The following is a 21,573-nucleotide window of genomic DNA, read 5'->3' on the forward strand; positions in this document are numbered from 1 at the left end:
TTGCAGGTGTTGTCTCATTTTCCATTGTTTTTATTCACTAGCTTTTTTTCAAGTAGGTGGCCTTTCAGAGTCAATACTCTAATGTCTACTAATACTCTAATGCTTTATTCAGCCTATTATGACTTCGGAGGAAATTAGACTTTCTTGCAACTGGGTCTTTACCCCAGCATGGAAAGTGAGCCTCCGTGGGGGATGCGAAAGATTTGATTCAAGCTGCTTCAAACCTTGGTACTTTGGTCCCAGTCTGTCCCAAAAGCATGGTTGTTTTTCTGATGTAACGCACCAATCTTACTGGATTTGGCTTGAGACCACCAGCTTATTTTGTATAGGCAGTCAAGCAGCTGTCATACGATAACAACTTTTATTCTACCAAATTGAATTTGATTTGAACCAGTGACCCGGAGGTGCAAGACTCTGTATCCCGTTACTTTTCCCTTGAGACACCCAGTCCTCCTCAGACTCTCCAGTTTTACTACATGAATGAGCCTCCTGTCTTTTAACATTGGTGTTCAAATGAGGATGGATTGCCATTTGGAGTTGCAGCGTGAGCGGTGCTGTGTCACCCGTGGGGCTTCCAGGTCCCCGCTCCCTGTCCCGTGGGTGGGGAGCAGCTGCCGTAGGCCCTGTGCTGCCGGCTGGCACTGGGCACATCTCGGTCACGGGCCCTTCAGCCCTGCTTGCTTTCTCTGCTGCCCGGGACCCTGCACTTGAAATAATACCTGCTATGTTTTACTTTTCATTACTAGTTTCAACAGAACTTAAAAGGGGAGTAGTTATCAGTGTTTCACAGTATCTTTAAATAGGAGAACATTAGTTTCAGTAAGCCCGAATATGTAAACTAGTAAAATGCGTAACTGTTTCATTGTCCTTTCCAGTATGGCAGCTGACTTCTGATAAAAAGCTACATTGTCTGCTTTAATTCATTGAAATGGGTGAGGTATTCAGCTCTGCGTATGTGGAAAGTACACACGTTTGGGCCTCTAATGTTTAATACACAAGTACACAAAAATGTAGGCATGTGAGCAGGTTGGTACTCAAGCAACAAGCTTTAGAACCACACTTCTGAAACTGTCCCAACTACCTGTGAACTACTGATTGGGCTGATAAAGAGCAACTTACGGCATTTCGACTACCTCGTTGTGTTGGCGCAGTTCTTCATTGTTACATGTTCTTGAGACAAAACATGAATCGGAACTTAAAAATTCTAGGCTGGAGACATGGTCTAAATTTTGAGAATTATCTGTAAAAACTTACCACCTGGTGAATAAATGAAGAAGTTCAGCGGAACTTCATGCCGGTGAGGAGACAAGATTTGTTAACAGGGCAGCAGGTGTACATCTTATGAGAGAAGCTGTGGAGAGCAAGGCTTGGGGATCAGAGAGAACCATCACTTGTACAGCTTTCACATGAAGTGTTTAGAGGAGGAGATAGAAGAGAATGGAAGTGTCTTTCAAAGGTGAAAGTTGCTGAATGATTTCCTCTTAAATCCTTCAGAGGTGTATCTGGAAATGAAAGTTGTCTGCCAGGAATCAGAGTGGAAAGTGGTCTGTATCAGACAGCATTATGACAGGGAGCAAAGAAGCCTGTGCTAAATACATTAGAGATGGCAAGAGAGAAAAATTCCAGGGGAAACTAGAAACATATTCGTAGAGTATGTTTAACAAAGTTGAAGTTTCAATATCAGTGTGCTATACTGGGAGTATCTTGTAGTGATAGCATGATTGGTTTTTAGCATGTGTTTGGCAGCTGCAGGCAGCTATGTACCAAATTAGGGAAAGATGAGGCTTAGAGAAGCTGCAGTTGAGGGTGGAAGATGTGGATAGGAGATTTCGGTGAACAAGATATTCCTTGAGAGACTCAAGAGATGAATTAATGCAAGAGGGAGGTTTAACATCCAGGGTCGGTACCAAGCTTAGGTATTAATGCTGAATGGAAGGTTTGTGGAGATATGATGTGCTTATTCCTTCTCAGAGACCGCACCAAACTTGTACTTGTTTCTGTTAATTGCTGTTTAATTTCTTTATAGGAAAAGAATAATATTAAGTGGGCTTCCAGATGGGACTACATTTTGGAGTCAATGCCACATACAAATATCCAGTGGTTTAGGTAAGATTTGCATTCTTTCAGTGAATAACCCTGTAGGGGAGCACAGAGATTTCTTATTTGTGCTGCTAGGAATGTATAACTTCAGCTGTGGTAGAACAAAGTCTGTTAGTTTTCAGGCAAGAAAATGTTCTTGTTTTCATATGTGAAGTAACTTTTATCAGTCTTCCATCTCTTGGGAGCAACTGCAGTATTGCATTTCACCGAAGGAATGCACTGTTAGTGTACAAAAGAAAAGCAGCTTCCATCGTTTTATTTTATAATCTCCATTCTGTAGAACTTTTGACACATTGCTGCTCTGCAGTGTTCCTGTTGTTACTGTCTGGCTTTATCTGCCAAGTGAGAGGTACATATGTGTACTGCATGTTTTGTACTCGGCAGCTGCTTACAGTAAAAAGGGCTGTTTTTGTGAGTAAAAAGTATATGAAAAGCTCTTACATATTTCCCTCTGTACCATGGAAATGATATCAAGTATGTAATTTATGTTGAAATGTTAATGTTTTGCAATATAAAATGTTTTAAAAGGCTAATCTGGTTAAATATGTCTCTACAAAATATTAAATGGCATGATATAGATTTCATTAGTTGATAGTTACAAAGTCTTGACAAAGTCTGCTTTAAGAGCTGTAGCTGTTTCACTAGAGAAATCACTTCTTAGCTATGTAAGGAGAAAATAAAAGCAGTATGTTACTGTTTTGAGAATTAACAATGTATTATGGGATATTGTTCTCACTTCTTTCTCCTAAGAAGTCATATATGTACACAATTTAAAACAGTCTACTGTCTCTGGGAGGGAAAATACTAAAAGGTCTGAATTACTTTAACCGTAGATACTCAGACTTTATTTATTCCTCAGACTTGAGCTGTACATGTATGTGGTATGCATTGGCGTGAGTGTCCTGAAACCTGAATATGGATTGAAAGTTTGACTTCTTCTTTATCTGCAGTATAATGAATTCCCTCGTAATTGTTCTCTTCTTATCTGGCATGGTGGCTATGATCATTCTGAGGACTCTTCATAAAGATATTGCAAGATACAACCAGATTGACTCTTCTGTGAGTAAGATTTACAGCTTCCACATGAGCACATTTTTCTGGTAATAGTGCTGTCTACCAATTAGTTTTGAATCAGTCTAAAGAGATGTGTAAATACCAAGAATCTGATACATGCTAATGTATGTGGGGGTTAAAAATAGCTTTATTGCTAGTTCAGCTTTTCTAAAGCAGGAATACATGGGCAGATGTGACAGTCATACTTTTCTAGCATCATTTGATGAACTCGTAATGTGCGAGGATATACTTCAGTTTTTAGAAGTATGTGGAGTGATTCACAGAAACTTTTTGGTAGTGAAAAAACTTGTATTTGAAATGCAAGTCCCTTTGTTCCAAGGCCTTAACCAAGGAAAGCCTCTTTTTTTTGATAAATACTTTCACAGTGCCAACAGCCACAAGACACAGTGCAGACATTGAGAAGTGTTCTGGCGCTGGTTCACCAGCAAGATGCGGCAGATTTTCCTGAGTCCTATGGTTGCATTGTGCAGTCAGTCAGGTCATGTAGCTGGTGGTATGACTCTGACCTAAGCAGCCAGTGTTTTATTTAGGGAATTTCCATCCTTGGAGATACGGACATGGTTCTGGGTAACCTGCTGTACGTGGTCCTGCTTGAGCAGGGGAGTTGGACAAGATGACTTCCAGAGGTCCCTTCCATCATCATCTGTTGAGTGATTCTGTGCCACCTAGGATTATGTGTAAGATTCCTTGTCAACGCAGCCCTGTTTTAAGTAATGTTATGTAGCCTTAGTGAAAAGGACCTGCACCGTATCTGTTGCAGTGACATTTGTAATGCAGAAGCAGACTTGCTACCCACTTTGGCCTATTTTGTCTAAATATTTGTCTAAAAATGCATTTTATAGTCTGAACAACCAAACTTGTGAGGAGAATAGTTATTTTTGGTCACTGTTTTTTTCCCTTGTTCAGGAGATCAGGCTTGAAAGTGCTGCAGACAGGTATTGTCCCCCCACTGTAATGAAGCTGTGTTAGGAAGCTCAGTTGCTGCAATTTTTTCAGATTCCAAGGTGGTGTTTTGTTATAGTAGTTTGTAGCGTGCCTTGTCCAGAAAGGAAGTGTGTTAGCATGTGACTTGTGAAGTTAGGAAAGTTTGTGGTCTAAATTTCATGAGAAGTGTGATGCTATGCAACTTCATAAAGCAAAGTGTTTTTTTAAAAACCCCAATGACAGATGATTATCGCAAAAGGATCAAAAATTAAACCAACGACTAATAATGGAGTGAAATCAGTGTGAAGATCAGTAGTTTTGCTAAATGTTAGGGGAGAGATTGATTAAGATAGACTAATACAAATTGATGTTGCCTTTTGTCTGTGGCTAGAAAGTGTGATGAAATCATATACTTTGTCTGCAGTTAGGAAATTCTAATATTGTAGTTTATGTGCAAGACAACTTACGATCTCTAATTGTGTTAGAACTACTTTGTGTGTGTGTGCAAATTACGTTGTGGGGTTTTTTTAAATATAATTCTCCTGGTGATCACTCTGTCAAACAGAGCCTGGTTTGTCTAACTTAAGGTAGTGACTGAAGCTTGTTGCCATCTGACTGAACCTGTTGGAAGTTTTTTTGAAATATGTGCCTCTTAAAATGGGAAGGGGGCAGGCCTCTACAGTGGCTTGCTGCCTTGGTGGAAGAGAATATAACTGACTGTGAGTTAAAGACTTGACCAGTAAGTAGACTGTGAGTGAAAGGCCGAGTAAAAATTACTCTTTGTCATTGGTAAAAGTGGTATCTGCAAGCCAAAGATGAAAAATAATGTCAGATACTAGAAAGGCTTGAATTTTCACTGTTGTTGCTATCTGTCTGGATAAAGAAATACTTTAAAATGCACAAAAACGTTTCATATTGAAACTAAAACATCCATCTGAAAGTATTTTATTCTTCTATGTGGTTTTGATATTTAATATCTTTTGTTAATGCAAATTCAGTAAAGTGGAGGAATTTTTGCACATCTTTTAACTGATCGTTTTTGCGAAGCTCCTGTTTGATCTTTCAATTAAATTATGTTCAATATCTTATACTGTGTTATCCTTATTGGTCATTCTTAACGTGCTGAAGAACATGACTTGTAGAAGCTTGGTTCATTTTTATGGCTAACAGCAGGGATAGGTGTGACTTTCAGAAAACCACACTTTTTTTATTTTCTTGCCAGTTGTAAGACACTTAAAGACCTGTTTGCAGTTCAAGGAACTGATTTAAAAAGATGTGAAGTAATTGTGCAAAAGAAGACCTGGGCTGAGGAAGCTGCAGTGAAGCAAGTTAGTATCTCACACTTAGGGAATGCTGGTGCTTCTACTTGAAAAGACATCAATGCACAAGCCAGTAGTTGTGGTCTAAGTATATGTATTTAATGTTCAGCTAACACCTTTTAGCAAGATGTAGATTTAGTGAGTCATACTTTAATTAATTAAGTGTTTAGAAATCATTAGATTACTTCTAGGGTGTTAGGACTACGAGAAGATTCCTGAGCTGCAGAGAATTCATGTCAATATATTTTCAACAGTGAAAGGTAAAACTCCTGTCTTTTTTTTGTTTGTTTGTTTAATTTTTGATCATGACTGCTTGAGTGTAGAGGACTTAGATCTTTGTTAGAGTATTTTGAGAACTAGGCTAAACTAATGGGTAAGATGAGGATTACTGCACTTTGCTAAAAATTAGGCTAAATTTTAAAATATTGGCCAAGAATCATAAGCATTTTTTTAGTTTTTCCTCAAGTATTTTTTTGTAACTATAAAGTATAGCTTCCTGCTTGGATTAGTTGTACAGTTCTTGTCCTTTGAACGTTAAAGGTTAGCAATATAAAGTACTACTGATTTCTTTAAACAAAAGTCTGGAAAATACTTTGTCTCATAGCTAATTGGCCTGTAATAGAAGAGTTTTATTAAAAATCAGGCTTTGAGACAAACACTGTGGCCCATAGGCTCATAAAAGATAAATCAGGGGTCTCGATCTGCCAAGCTTGTTTTCTGTCTATTTTTTCTTAAACAAAGATATTTACTATGTAGCTGTATGTTTTAAAGTTTGTGTTGGAACCAGAGGGTGTGTTTTGAGTGCATTTGCCAGATTAGGTGTTGATAAGAAATCCAATACCAGCCATTCCAAATTTGTACAACGCTTTCCTTGTTCTGGCAGGAACTAAAGTACTAAGCATTTACTTCTGCTTAGTGTTCACCATTTTGAAAATGGATAAAGATTTGCTTCAGATGGTAACCTTTTAAATTCTTTCATTCTTCACAACTACCTGGGGAAAATCTTTTCTTCTGTCTTACTTTGACAATTTTCTCATCGTCACAATTAGTTCAAGTTCAGACATATAGAAAAATCTGAACTTTATGCTTTTTTAACCAAGCAAACCTTCCTTTACTGGGAGAGTGATGGTGTATTGAAATTATACCTAGATACCCGCTATAATTGTCTTTGCAGGCACAGTCTGGGTTTTTTTGTTTGTTTGGGTTTTTTAATCAAAGTTTATATTAGTTTAATAGTTTTCAGCTTTTGTATTAGTATATCAGACTTCTGAGAGTAAATTCTAGCCAGCAAATGCAATCTTTTGCTAAAAAAAATAAAAAATAAATTACATAATCTGTCACAAGTTAAGATGCTGTTATGTTGGTGGCCAGTTTGGTCTTTATTCTTTCTTACATTATTTTTTTGTGTATTGTAATTCTAGGGGTAAGAAGTTCATTAAACTCGGTACTCCTAGGTTGAATTGAACGTGTAGTTTGTAACTTTGTGAGGAAGAGAGTGGTAGTCTTGGCATATTGTTTACTGTTTGTGGTCATGGGTGTGTGTTTGGGGTTTTTTTTGTGAGGGAAGATGTGTGAGTGACTTTATTTAAGTTTTATTCTTCAGCAGTGGTTCCTTAGAGCTGCTGGACTGAGATCCCTCCCGTGCCACCCATCCATTCATTCACCTCTGGCAGTGGGATAAAGATTGTTGGTACTTGCCCCCAGTGATTCTAGGGAGCAAACTTCCTTCTGGAGTACAGAGACCATTTTATTCTTTTCCAATGTTGTCATTGAGACTGATGTTCTTTGTAGTGGAAGCAAAAAAAGATAAATGCTTGAAGTATGTTGCAATGCTATAATCTGAATTAAATTAAATTGAATGCTCTGTTTTTGTTTAAATTTAGAATGATGTAATTAGCCAAACCATATAACGTTTTGTTTCTTCTTGCTTTGAGATGAAGATTTTCTTGAAAAATCCTGCCTTTTTCTTTCACTGAACCATTAGGGGGTTATAAAATCAATGACTGATTCATTGGATGCAGTTAGTCAGTCTTTGGATCTAAACTGGAAGTCAATCAAACTTTAAATGTATATTTTACATCTTGTTTGTGTTAATTCACTACTGCATTATGTATCTTTGCTAAAGACTTTGTTGATTTTATACAGGAAGATGCCCAAGAGGAATTTGGCTGGAAGCTGGTTCATGGAGATGTATTTAGACCTCCAAGGAAGGGAATGTTACTGTCTGTCTTTTTGGGCCAAGGAACGCAAATTTTCATTATGACATTTATTACTTTATGTAAGTAACTTTATTAAGGTGATATTTGTGGTGCAATATATTATTAAAAGTGATAGAAGCCTTCTTTTGGAAATGAAGTCCATCCGTTAGTAAAATAAAATATTAGTGCTGTTAATACAGAATATATAGTAGTACTATTAATTAATCTTAATCTAGGTAGTTTTAGTAACACTGTTGTAAGTGGAGTTGTTCAAAATGTTGTGGTATCTGGGCTAATTCAGATTCTTCATGATTGCAGAAATGAAGCTTCCTTGTAACAAGTTTCTTTTTTTAACAAAAAACAAAAGCAGTTTGTCATGATGTAAATTATCCAAGGATCCAGTAGTGCAAGACACCTAATCAAAGCTGTAATGTTCTCGGAACGCTTTCTGTCTAATACGTTTGACACAACAGTCTGCAGCCATGCAGAAATAAGAGCAAGAATGAATGCCAATGAAATAATACTGACACAAAACTGAAATATACGAGAACCTACCATAAATAGCTACATATACATGCGATGATGTAACCTGTTGCAGGTTGATGGTTTATCATATGTTATGTATAAAGTATATGACAATTCATTTTCTTACTGTACAGCAGAATTGGGAAGTATACTGGTACTTATTACAAAGGAAGGTTTTTTTCCGATTTCTGCTCTCCAGGTTTTATTCAGACGTTTTGGTCTTTCATAGAGGAGCTGCTTCATTTCTGTTCGTTACGTGTTGCTGTAAGATTATTAGAATTTTCTTGATGTGCTTGTCTTTCAGTGTTGATCACAACTCTTTGTAACTTACTTAGCTGTGATAGTTTCCTGTGCAACCACTGTAGCATAGAAAGAAATTAGGCAGTGGGAGTCCTTTTTCTGTTAAAAAACAAAGCTCCCTACTAGAGATCACTGATGAACTCCTTTTCTGAGAATATCTCTGGGCTGGCCTCTACAATTAGTTTGGGCACGGGCAGCCTTCTTTAATAAAAGAGGCTTATTTTCAAGTTAGTGCATTCTTGACTGGAGTGTTGTCCATCATAGCGGCTGAGAGCCTTTTGTGGAATTTCAAGCAAGTGACTCGTACCTCCTAAGATCTTACATCTTCGCACTTACTTCTACCTTAAAAAAGCCCAACAAACAAATATTCCCCCCTCTGCTCCCCACCCCCCAAAAAAAAACCAACCCCAAACCCCTAAACTTCCCTGCACAACAAAAAAACCCTTAGTGCTGTTGAAGTTTTTGGTTTCTTCAGACCTGCTGTCCTCGGGTATCCTTTATGCCACATATTAAACTTCTCTTGTTACTTAGCATGCGTAAGTATTGACCACGTATGTTTACAGGAGGACTGTAAGATTTTGGAAGCACAGTTTTTCAGGCTGAAGTTTGGTTCAGATTCATTGTTCATCTCTGTGTGGCATTTTATTTTTCCGTCTTTTGGTCTCGAGAAACTTCCTGTTTAAAAGATGAGGTGGAAATAATACTTCATTTTGAATGAAAAAATGACATTGGGAGTATGATCATGTGATCTTATGCACATAAAACTTTAGTAGTTTTAATTTAAATATCTGGTAGTGAAAGGGATAAACCTGTTCATATGTGTTAATAGGGAATTTTGACGTGCCCACAACTGACTAAATCTTTTCGTCTCTTTAGTCCTAGCTTGCCTTGGTTTTCTTTCTCCTGCCAACCGTGGTGCTTTGATGACCTGTGCAGTTGTATTGTGGGTCTTACTGGGAACTCCAGCTGGTTATGTGTCTGCTAGAATGTACAAGAGTAAGTACGTGTGTGTTTAATGTGACACAGCATGTTAAGTTCAGAATTTTTGGGCTTAATATAAACCTCAATCTGGAGCAGGTGTCTCAGACAACAAATCTGCATCTTGCTGCCGTACTGCAAAACAGTTGGAAAAAGTCTTGAACTTAAAATTGTTTTTACTTTTTCCTTCAGCATTTAGAGGCGAGAAGTGGAAGACAAACGTTTTGCTTACAGCTCTGCTTTGCCCTGGGTTAGTATTTTCTTCTCTTTCTTTCCTTTATTCTTAAGTATAAATGAATCCTAGGTGGGAAGGAGTGGGCAAAAAAATGAATTGTTTGTGTGATTATTTTCTTTAATGTTATTAAGTTGCTGTTCCTTTTGTGTATTGCCCTTCTGTGAATATAAAGAAAAGAATTCTGAGGAGCTGAAGCCCAGAACTCTAGAACACAGCTTCTTAGCATCTTGTTTTGTAATCAGCTGTGGGGCTAAGAGGAATGATGTCGCTCTTGCAAGGTAGTGTCACAGCCTTTGAGAATTGCTGCACCAGAACATGAGGCATAGTGATGGGATAATTCCAATTTGTTATCACAGCACTCGATATGTTCCAGGTGATTCTGTCTTAACTGGTAATAGGTATGGACACCTTGTTAGGAAGTACATGGTTTTGTAGTAACCTTGTAGTGTCTGGAGTGCTCTTCTATAAGTAGGGAGGCAGCCCTTTAGGCAGAACCTCTGTTACCTTAGTTACAGTATCAGTGTTTTCTTGTAACCATGTTATTGAAAAGGACAGAAGAAATATAATTTAGGTGTGGGTTTTTTTCTTAAGTAAATGGCTATACTAAACAGTAGATGTTCATTATGCTTCTGGGTGAGAATGATGCAGAGATTCTCTTAAACTGGTAATAATCTTGTATAAATTTAGGTAGTGTCCAGTTTTGGATATGACCGTAGTGTATATCATACTATGGTCAATACTGTTGTGCTTGGGAAGGATGATAGCTCTCCTGCCTTTTGTTTTCTCATAGCTCTTAGACATTTTGTGAGAATTAGGTCAGGAAGAAAGGGAGCAGAAACTTCCTTCTGCAAGTCTACTGTTTTTCTTGGTTGCAACTTTGGGTACATGAAGCTATCCTGTGACAAACGATCTTGACAAAAGTTGAGGAGAAGGTTATAAATATTTTTTTAAGGTGAAAAAGCCCTGCAAAAGCCCAGAATGAATAAAACATGACTTGGTTTCAACTAAAGTAGAATTTTATCAAATTAGATGTAATGCATTTGATAACAACTGAGTGTAGTATTTCTATGAGGAAATCTTATTTCTAAACAAAATGTGCTTCAGTCTCCCTGCTGTCATTTAGATATTATCATGAGAGAGAAGAAAATATTTATCAGTGGAAAAATATCATGCTGATTATTTAAACTCCCAAATAAATTAAGTTTCACAGAGGAAGTAAAATGTTTGGGGGTGGTAGAATAGGAACAGATGTCTTGATTATGCTATGCTAGTTCAGTGAATTTGCATAATATCATAAACAGCCTGAGGCCGTTATAGTCTCAGTAGACTGATGGGAATTCATATTTGCAGTACTTTTTTCTAATTTTGGAGGGGGTAAAGTGGCGTCTGTGTTACAAGCTTGGATAGATGATAAAGATTAGCAGGACTCCTAAAAATGGATTTGATTTTTATTTTTTGTTCAACAAGATGCTTACAGCAGGGGTCGCTTGGGTGTGCTTATTTAATAAGTCTATTCCCCCAAACAGTTTTGGCAAGTGTAAGGCCTCTCCTAGGAAAAAAGGAGCCTATTGCTCTGATCCTCCATACTTCCTTTTTAAATTAAATACAGTAGAAGATGCATGTTCACTTCAGGGCAGTTTAAATTCTGCCTCAGGAACACTTTTTTTTTTAACAAAACCCAGATAATGGTGCACTTCACGGGGGCCCTTCCTGAGGCTGAGTTTTCTGTGATGCATCTCTGAATCCATGAATAATGGCAATTTAAGCAGGCTTTCATGTGGGGCTCCTTTGCAGTACATTTTGCTTTGTTTTCAGAATGGGTGTTTGAAATCTTCATCATATGTCTTGGAGTTGTTTTCTAGTGTTTTCCCAGGATGTTTAGAAAGTGAGGTAGATGTGCTTCATTGGGGAGGGCAGAACAGGTCTGGAGACATGTCATGACTGATGCTGTCTTTAAATCCTCCAAAGGTGTGGGCTACTTAGCTGTAACTCTGTGAGGTGTTAATACAAAAATTCTTGTTGTAGGAAAGAGCCCTCTTTAATCCACGCTTCTGCTATCATGTTGCTGTGACACATGCTGCAGCAGGGTATATGTTTTTTGTAAGAGTGATGTGTGACTTCCTAAATCTGAGACTTTGTTAGCACTGCGTTTTTTTCAGAGGGAATTTACTGATTATAAAAGAATTAAATGACTGGCAATAATAGGAAAGGTGATTCGGCTAAGAGGGTTTTCATTAGTTTTATCTTCTTGCATTCTTTGTATAGATTTTTACAATGGAATATTTCTGTTACTTTTTGGTTTTATGTGCAGTCTTTATTTAAACAGTGGCTTTACCATAGAAACTTGCATTAGAAGCATTGGATGTTGCAGGCATTTTTACATAAACTGCACTATTGCTGAAAGTAACTAGCACTGTTAAGGAATGGAAGATTCCTTCTATTCTTAATTGGTTAATTGCTTATGTAGCAAGCATTAAGTTTATTATTATTATTAAGATTGCTTAATGTAGCAAGAAGTTACATTTTTCTGATGCAGGCTTTTAACTGTTTATCGTTTTTAATGCTAACTGACGTTTATTCTTCCCTTAATATTTTAGTATCTTCTTGGATATTTTTTCAGGATTGTCTTTGCTGATTTCTTCATTATGAATCTCATTCTGTGGGTGAAAGGATCCTCAGCTGCCATCCCTTTTGGTACTTTGGTTGCGATCCTAGCTATGTGGTTTGGAATTTCAGTCCCACTGACCTTTGTTGGTGCCTATTTTGGCTTCAAAGAGAAGGTAGGGCTCTCTGAATACAAATTTGAAATACACCTATCCTCTGTAGTTGAGCCTCTGAATTCCTAAGCGTGCAAGAACTGGTTGGATCGAAACATCTGTGGCCCTATTATTGTGAAATGATGTTTCACTTTGTCATGATTTTGAAACTGAGTATATGCTTGTAATATCACATTAAACTTTTTTTTTTCTGTCCATTCACTAGAATCACAAATTAATAGTGCTTTCGGAGCTCTTGCTTGCCTTCTGTGCTTCAGCAATACCTTAGCGGTGTTTTTTTAAAAGTAGCATTTTGGAAGTACTTCAATTTGTGTTTCACTAGTCTGAGATAATGCCAGATAACTAAGTACAAGCTGTGGGTGGTGGTGTTCTTTGTGTTGTGGGTTTCCTTTTTTTTTTTTTTTTTTTTTATTAAAGACTGAACAAATTTCTTTCCCTCATGTTCTGACTTGCTTACTGGCTAGTATTTGGAATGTCTAAAGTATATGTGTTTTTCCTAATGATGGATATTAAGTTTTTAGATTTTTGGTTTGGTAACTTGTGATGGCTTATGGATGACAATAAAGTTGTTTACTTTTTCCCTAATATTAAAGATTTTATAATTTTATTAATGGTGTAACAACTTATCTTTTAATTATATTAATTTCTTCCAAAGCCTATTGAACATCCGGTTCGTACAAATCAGATTCCTCGCCAAATTCCTGAACAGTCCTTTTTCACAAAGCCATTGCCTGGTATCATAATGGGTGGTATCTTGCCCTTTGGCTGTATTTTTATTCAACTTTTCTTCATTCTGAACAGCATTTGGTGAGTACCACTTTTTTTTTTTCTAGTTATGCTGGTTTGTTAATAAACACATGGTGAATTTGAACATCCCAAGCCAATTAATACAAGGATTAAAACAAGTTTTAAAATTTTTGTCATCGTGCAGACTTCTGTGGCATTTCTAGAATCTGCATATATATTCCAACTTATAAAACTAGTTGTTCTTCTTGACAGCTGCGAAGTGTGAAATCAGTTCTGTTGCCTTATTTTATCTTTCTGGCTCTGAACAGCACAAACATGGTTTCATGCTGTTGTGGTTAGGTGGAACGTAATCTGTTATGTAACTATGCTAAATACTATTAGTTTCATAAATCGTAATAGTTTCAACTGCTAAATAAGAATGAGTTCAAGATCTTGGGATTCCATGTTCTGCAAAAAGAAGATTCCACCCCCTGTGAAGTATCCACACCTCTCCTAAATTTGTCAAAACCTCGCCAAAAAAGCAGGTGCATGGCAAATTAAACCACTGCAATCTTTCATAACTTTTCACAATGTAAGTATGAAATGCTTAATATATTGTTGGTCAGTGGAAAGTGTTAACCTAAGGTGCTGGCCTTTTAATGTGTCCTGTGTTTATGTTGAGATTTCTTACAGAACAATTTTCTAAATCAGTTCTTAAACTCAGATTTGTTAGATATGTTAGCTTTTCACATTAGTCCTCAACAAAAATAGAAACTGTGTAATATAGATATGCTGAAAAATGTAATCAGCTGACAAAGAGGTATACTCTAGACTTTTGTACTTGAAATTACTGAATTCCAAAATCGTTTTCTCATTATTTATCCTATAGAAGGGAAGCATGGAGGGAATGTGCAATTAATACTCCCTCTGTCCAAGCTTATAATCAATCATCCTATTATCATCACTCAATAAGTAGATTTGGTTACTTTCCTTATTTGAAAGACCAGATTAAAAGTAAATTAACGTATTTCCTTTGCATTTATTTTTGTGAGTGTTCTTGTGTTTCGTTAACCTTGGATTGGAGTCAGACTTGGTCTAGGAATAGACCGGGAGTGGAGGAGCATCTGGTTGGATCTAGTGAGGACGTGCAGAGACACCTGGAAAACTTAGGTGCAGTAGGAGGAAGGGAATGGGTATCGTAACTCGGGAAGGGTGCAGGTGATGCAGCAGGCAGGGAAGCTAAAGGTCCTCTCAGCAAATGACCTGAAGTGATAAATATCTCTGGTGGAAATTGTCTGTAACTGTTCTCTGTGAAAGTTTATTGACGTTAATTTCAGGGGAAGTATAACTGAAGACTTGAAGCATTGCTCTGTAAAGCAGTGGGTTTATTACCGCTTAAATGAATGGTATTTACAGAGTACATTCAAGTAAACAAAACTTTCCATGAATCAGTCAGTAGTGGTATAGACAAAGTTACCCTAGTGGTATGGGTTGTTTGGGTTTCGGTTTTTGTTTTATTTTTTGATTAGCTTAGTATCTGGCAGTGTGACACTGTAAAACTCAGAACTTAACCAAAAATGAAACTTTGTTTGTTTGTTTATTTTAGGTCTCATCAGATGTATTATATGTTTGGATTCCTGTTCCTAGTTTTTATAATTCTTCTAATTACGTGTTCGGAAGCTACAGTTTTGCTGTGCTACTTCCATCTGTGTGCAGAGGTATAAAGTATAGTTTTGATGCAGATACCACTTTTAGCTGGAAGATGTTAGAAATAGAGTTGAGATATTCACATATGCTGTGATGTGCTGGACACTACGAATGGATTGTATCGTCAACCCTTGACATGCTTATCTTAGCCACTCTTTTGACACGTGCCTTTTTCCTTCAAAATCCACTGTTTGCAGCAGATAAGCAAAAATAAAGAGCCTTGATCTTAGCATAATTTCATGTTCATAGTGGAAGCAATACAGCTGGCTTTGAGAAAGAAAAAAAAAAGTAGCTATGTGCGATGTTTGAATTTTTATTTTTTGAGATAAATTTTGAAGAATTAAATTATTTCCTAAGACAATGTTAATTTTTTAACTAGCTTATTTGTATTCTGTTTTCTCCGTGATGTGTCTTACTGAATGGTTTATTGTTTCTTTCAGGATTATCACTGGTGGTGGCGATCATTCTTGACGAGTAGCTTTACAGCAGTTTATCTCTTTATCTATGCAGTTCATTACTTCTTCTCTAAACTCCAGATAACAGGAACCGCTAGCACCATTTTATACTTCGGTTACACAATGATCATGGTCTTGATTTTTTTCCTTTTCACAGGTAAGTACAATGTGCAAAGTAGAATGAATGCAGGGGATTCTGGTTTTAAAATGAGAAACATCAGGTGAAATTTAGACTGTCTGAAACATTAAATATAATTTATGACTTCTTAGTATTACTTTCATGGTTTGTGACACCACGCATCACAGGAAGATATTCTTTAAGGTTTGGTTTTTCCTGACTTGAAATTGTATTTATTTACAGTAAAACAAATTTCCTTTGTTGCATATTATATTAGGAGTGAGTTGAAAACATTACATTTTCAAAGTGTGGTTCTTGTTCATTTGATATTGCGTGTTTAACTTGATTCTGGAGTTTACAATTGGTTCTAGAAGCTCTATAGTTAGAGACAATTGCCCTCTGTATATGGAAAAGAAAAGATATTTTCTGCTTTCACTGTTAGCAAGTGAGGCAGGTTGATGCTGGGGAAAAAAGTGAATGTTGACAATAGAGAGTTCTAGTACTGTTAGAGGTGATCTTACTTACTCATTAAGCACCACTTATTAATGACAGGAATGTACTTTAATGGAGGAACCTATTTGAAAAACAGCTCTCCTTTTTTAGTCATCCAACGTTTCTGATGTTACTCATGCAGACTAAGTGTCTTCTACAGAATTAACTCTAATGTTCATAATCACTTGACTCAAACTATAATTTCGAGGTTGATTTGATGAGAAATCTGTGCCAGATTCAGCATGTGTTAGAAGAAATTAGAAGCTCTTTGAAGGGTACTGGCCCTTAAAAATAGCCAGGAGCACTTCATATTGGTGTTTGTCATACTGCTGCTGTTGTGTATTTAGTTTTAACACATGAAGTCAGATTTTTTATGTATCACTCTGCTTAGCATCATGAAGTACTGCAGTGGCAGAACTAAAGAAAATGCTAGTTCACAATGGGTTGTTCATAAAACCAACATTTATGTTCATTCCTAAGATTTATAATAGAGAATCTCGCTGTGGATGGCATGATGGTTTGTATTATTACTTCTTAATATCTTCTACCTGATTATTGAAACCTGCTGTAATTACTTTGTGTTGGCTTTATGAAATGCATCACTTAACTCCCTTGATGCAGTTAAAAAAGAGTTGCTAAAATAAGTAATGAAAGTAAGTCTTAGCATCAGACTTCAAGTTTGTCAGTTCAGCAGTGAGAAGGGCCTCTTTCATCTTTATTGCCTCTAATACTGGTTGATATGAGGAAAAAAACACTGTTCATAATAGAACACTGAAGCAAATTACTGTATGTGCTTGAACAAAGCAATTACTCTGTAGAAATTATACTTAATAACGTTAACTGGCACTTACTGCTAGATTTTTATTGTTGTTTGTTATTTAGACCTTCTTCAAAAGAAGTCTCTTCAAAAGAAAAGAAAAAGTTTTAAAAAGAAGTGGGGGAGGGAGGATTTAATTCTTCCAATTCTTAATTATTAGAAGGCGAACATAGAAGTTGGCGTGTTGCCAGTTAAACCCCTGTTTAAATCCTGGTGAAACAGACAAGCTCCAGATGTCCCTTCTAATATAGATCTATATTTTAAAAAAACCTCCCGAAGTATAGTCTAAAATGTTTTAATTACTTTTAAACTAAAGCAATATGTTAATATGTGTCTGGATTTTAGCGTAGTTTAGTTGCTATTCTGCCAATTTCAATTTCAGTTACAAGATGCAAATTGGTAGAATTAAAAATATCCCTTTCATATATAAAATGATAATTGAAGTTGTCATGGCAGCTGCTGAAATGGTATTAAAAGCTTCAGATGTGCTGATCCTGGAGTTCTTGATGTGGAGGCCAGTGAGGCCCCAAAGTACTGCTATATAAACTGTGTGGCTGGTATTTTTGCAGTTTTTCTCTTTTTGTTCATTTTTCCTTTTTTTTTTTTAAATAGAACTGCAATAGTGATGGCTATGCTGCATTTCTAGTTCATAAAGAAAGCTACTAATATTCCCTTTTTATTTAAAAAAAAATGTTTAATAGAATGCCTAATCACTAGAAAGGTAGTAGGGTATAATAGGTATTTGGAGTGTGTAACACATCTTTACTGATGTAAAGTGCTGTAATAAATTTCTTTTGCGTGTTTAGTTTGATTGATTTTGGGGACTGAAATGTACAGTATTTTAAATGGGTTACTCAAGCAGAAGACACCTAACTTTCTTTTGTAAAATATTCCTTAATAGCACTTGCTTTGGAAAGTATGGGTTTAGTCCTTCACAAGTTTATGGAGGTGAGGGAGTTTACTAATGTAACTTTACACACTGTTTGCATTAATAGCATTCTTCTGTATGTTCCCAAAATGGGACCTTGATCTGTTCCACTTAAGTTAGCACTAGGTATTTTGGTTTTCTCTATTCTTGCCTATTAGATCTCAGCCACTGTGACAGAAATATAAAGGGCAGCGTTAATACCTCCTACATGGCAGTGTGTTGTGTTACTGTGGACATTACAAAAGAGATCATAATGAATACATAAATAGGAACTGAATGCTTGTATGGCAACAACGACAATAATATAATCTGACTGGTGAAATCTAATGATTAATGTGCACACCCAAACAGGACAATTTTATTTTAATGTACAAAGTGCGGCTAATCTTTCAAGAAATAATACATGTGGCTGAATGGGGATAGCCGCATGATTACATGTGTTTTATGCTAGGAGACAAAAAAAAAATGCTGAATATAGTCAAAGCATGTTGCTTTACAGTGACCTCTATTTTTGAACATCATTTTCACTTGTGAGTTAATGCCATTTTCAAAATTGAGTTTTGATCTTCTGGGTAGATTGTGTTTAGAATCCGAGATTCTGAAGCACCCACCACTGTGCGGTGATTGAAACCAGTATGATACAGAGAGCTTTTAAGGTACATAAGAAGTATCAGCCAAGTGCAGAGTGCCTTTCTATTTGCTTTCTTACAATCTGTTCGTGCTTTGAATTCTCTTTTCTTCATTAAACAATAAAGCTAGAAGAAACAAATAGAGCAGAAGAGTCTGCTTAATGTATTTTGGCATTATTCTGTGCAATAATCCTTGGTTTTAATTTTGAGTTTAAACTAGTTTACTAATAACTTCCTCTCACCCAGTCAGATGCTAGCTTGCTGTGTAGAAGATCTTTCTGTGTATAAGAAAACTTGTGCTGAGTGGTAGGATATATATCGCAGACCAGAATATTCAATGGTGTATAAACTGGAGGACAAAAAGATTTAAAAACTGAGGTGTCACTGTCTCCCTAGTAAGTATAAATGGATGTATTGGCTAGAGAAATGACTTGAGACATCTTAACAACTGGGGTTTTGAATTTTAAATAGCTCCTGCAAACATGATCTTTTTAGCCGTGCCACTCTAGGATGGTCAGGTACAGTGGGCTGTAGCACCGTAGGATGGCATTGCTTTCCTAGACTAGCACATGTCATTTAGAAAGGCAGAATCTTAAAATACGAAGGAAAAATAAAGGTTTGCCGACAAAACTTAAGTTCTTAAATGCATGCTGTTCAGATGGGTTTTCATTTAATTTAAGCTGGTGAGTGGTCAGGATTGGTTAAAGTAAACATTAGCTATGACACTGATTTGTAATAGTAGATTAAAACAAACAGCTTTTACATGCTCATGGGAGGAATTGGTGTCAGGCTTGGTATCTTTGTGCTCTGTCATTTGATAGACATGTGCATATAAAAGCTGTAAAAACCTTACAAATGGAAAGGAGTTTAGACAAATTGGAAAAAAAGGCTAGATCTCCACTCTTTCAACTAGAGGGGTTTTTTTGATTGGTTGGGGTGGGTGGGGTTTTTTAAGTACTTACTGTTAGAGTATTTTAGCAGCTTTAAAAAAAAACCTGAACACCTTTGGTATCTCTTTTCTGTCATGCAGTGGTCATTGATGTCTGTCAGTGAAGCAGTAAGCTGAAGAGGTGTGCTCCTTCTTGGTAGTGCTTCAAAACTTTGGTTTCAATTTGAATGTATTTTGAAAGAAATAAATATAAACAAGATCCTAGGGTGGTATTATCTAAAGCTTACCTAAATAGTCGTACTATTCTAATGAGAGGCACATTTTTAAATAAAGTATGATTCTAATTTTGGTGCAAGATGTGATTGGAAAAATGCTCAAGATAGGAGAGCTGAGCGTGCTTTTCAAGAAAATGTATTTCAAGCCATGCTGCTCGAGATGGCAAGGTTGTGTTTAGCTACTATAACTAATAATGGCAATTTTACTGGGTAGAGGTACCAGTTGCAGGAAACTGGTCGTGCACTTACCTGTGTTTTAAGATTGGCCTTAGTCAAAGTAGTTAACGGGTTCTCAGTTTACCCTTATATGCTAGTCAGCGCTGGCCTAAAGATCTAGTATGTTGATGCTTTCCCCATCTAAAGTGATAAAATCTGGAATAAATGGCAAATTTGTGAAAATGGGCTAAAATGAAGAAAACACATTCAAGCTAGAATTTTCAAACAAACCAAACTATTCAGAGTCGTTTTTCCGCAATCGTTATTCATTTGCAGATCCCTTTCTGATTGGGATATTTACTCCTGTATAGAAAGTTGGAAGCTTTTTTCTAAATCGCCTTTTGTGGACCTTTTAGTGGTTCGTGGAATCGAAAGCACCCCTAGGTTTGAGGTGGAAAAAAGCCACTGAATTTCAGTGAAACCAGGCACTGTACTGTTTATGTTCTCAAAAAAAAAAAAAGTTAAGCTTTTTATTGCACTAACGTAAGCAATCATGTAGGTAAAGTAGCTGCACATGGAAGCCTTGTAAATAATGTTGTTTTAATTTACATTTATTTCTATCAATTAATACTGATTTTGTAGTAGCAACACAACTCTGTGCTGACCTGAGCCTTTGGAAGTTTCTAGTCTGTTTGGCCCATGTTATTTTTAAAAAGAGAGCGCTAAAAATACCCAGTCAATTTGCTGCAATTAATTCTCACTTCTAAATTTGCAGTTCGATTCTTGATGTGGATTTTCAACCTAGTTGTATTTCTGCTAGCACCTTTAAACCATTCTGATCTTTGCGTGTCATGTATACTATTTAGAAGAGGTGCTTCTAATGGGTAATAAGGTCCTTAGTTTGATGTTCATTTTGAAGTTTCTGGTCCATAGAGCTATCCACATCTGCAGTTTGTTCATGGGAGGGAAGAAGAAATTAAAATACAGGGAAGCCCTTCTGTTGATGTGGAAGTAGCAGAAGGAATCTCTGCTGACTAGAGAAGGTACTGACTGCCTAAGGCTGTAGCTTAGTGGTGAGTCTAGACTTGCTCTCCTGAGCAAGGAAGTAAGTTCCATGGTTCAAATCTGGTGTCTAACAAACATTACCACTTGTGTTAGAAAATACAGTCTTATTCTCATTCCAGTACATTGGCAAAATTCTGTTCAAGTACCCCCTGCTCCTTTTTTAAACTTTGTCTTTGATTTGCTAAACAGACTTTTTAGGAGGGAAGTTGAAAATCAATGTTACTGAAACCTGTGAAAATCTGTTCATGGATGAAATGCTTGTTCACAGTGTGAAGTCTTCAGGTTCTGCTATGAATGAGGCCATGTTTTATAGAAAGCTGCTGTGTCACAAAGATTCAGAGTGACAAAGATGGAAGGAAAATAGTGTGGGTTTAGGGTGTGTTCCCATATTAAATTATGGCGTGCTCAGAAAGCTGTGGTAAATCCCATTCTTGTGCTAGTTATATGTTTTTGTTATGATATGACAGTTTTGTTCTAGAACAGCAGATAGATTTGTAAGGTATCTCATCTGTTAAACATTTGGAAGAAACATTGCTTTCAAAGCCATAAAAGGCTCAAAGTAGGCTATATTATAAAAACAACTAGAAAGCAGATGATGAGAAACCATTATTAGGAAAAAATCGTGAGAGTAAGGCTTGGAGTAACAATGCTGATATTGGAGTATTGGACACAGTAGGAAAGAGTGAGAATTGACCATAAACTGCAAAGACTTAGTGATGTCAAGCCTACAAAGGAATTAAATTCCTTCTGTGGTTGGTGTCTGATATCCTATCAACAGCAGTAAATCTGCTGTCTCCTACTGTTTCAGAGGATGATAACTGCAAACTTGGAGGGAAAGGGTAATCTGTGGCATATAATAGTAGGCTGTCAAAAAGCCTTTAACTGC

The 21,573-nt window shown here is 36.6% G+C and overlaps 1 protein-coding gene across 1 annotated transcript in view; it reads left to right on the forward strand.

The window, feature by feature from the left end:
- Window positions 1-21,573, forward strand: part of LOC121097307 (transmembrane 9 superfamily member 2-like) — a 33,621-nt gene that overhangs the window by 9,784 nt on the left and 2,264 nt on the right. The window contains exons 8-16 of the mRNA XM_040614163.1: window positions 2,027-2,106; window positions 3,051-3,159; window positions 7,563-7,695; window positions 9,317-9,436; window positions 9,611-9,668; window positions 12,274-12,433; window positions 13,086-13,237; window positions 14,763-14,874; window positions 15,304-15,475. Coding sequence (XP_040470097.1) covers window positions 2,027-2,106; window positions 3,051-3,159; window positions 7,563-7,695; window positions 9,317-9,436; window positions 9,611-9,668; window positions 12,274-12,433; window positions 13,086-13,237; window positions 14,763-14,874; window positions 15,304-15,475 — 1,096 coding nt within the window. The remainder of the gene's footprint in view (window positions 1-2,026; window positions 2,107-3,050; window positions 3,160-7,562; window positions 7,696-9,316; window positions 9,437-9,610; window positions 9,669-12,273; window positions 12,434-13,085; window positions 13,238-14,762; window positions 14,875-15,303; window positions 15,476-21,573) is intronic.

Source organism: Falco naumanni, chromosome 14 (assembly GCF_017639655.2).
Source record: "Falco naumanni isolate bFalNau1 chromosome 14, bFalNau1.pat, whole genome shotgun sequence".
Taxonomy (NCBI): Eukaryota; Metazoa; Chordata; class Aves; order Falconiformes; family Falconidae; genus Falco; species Falco naumanni.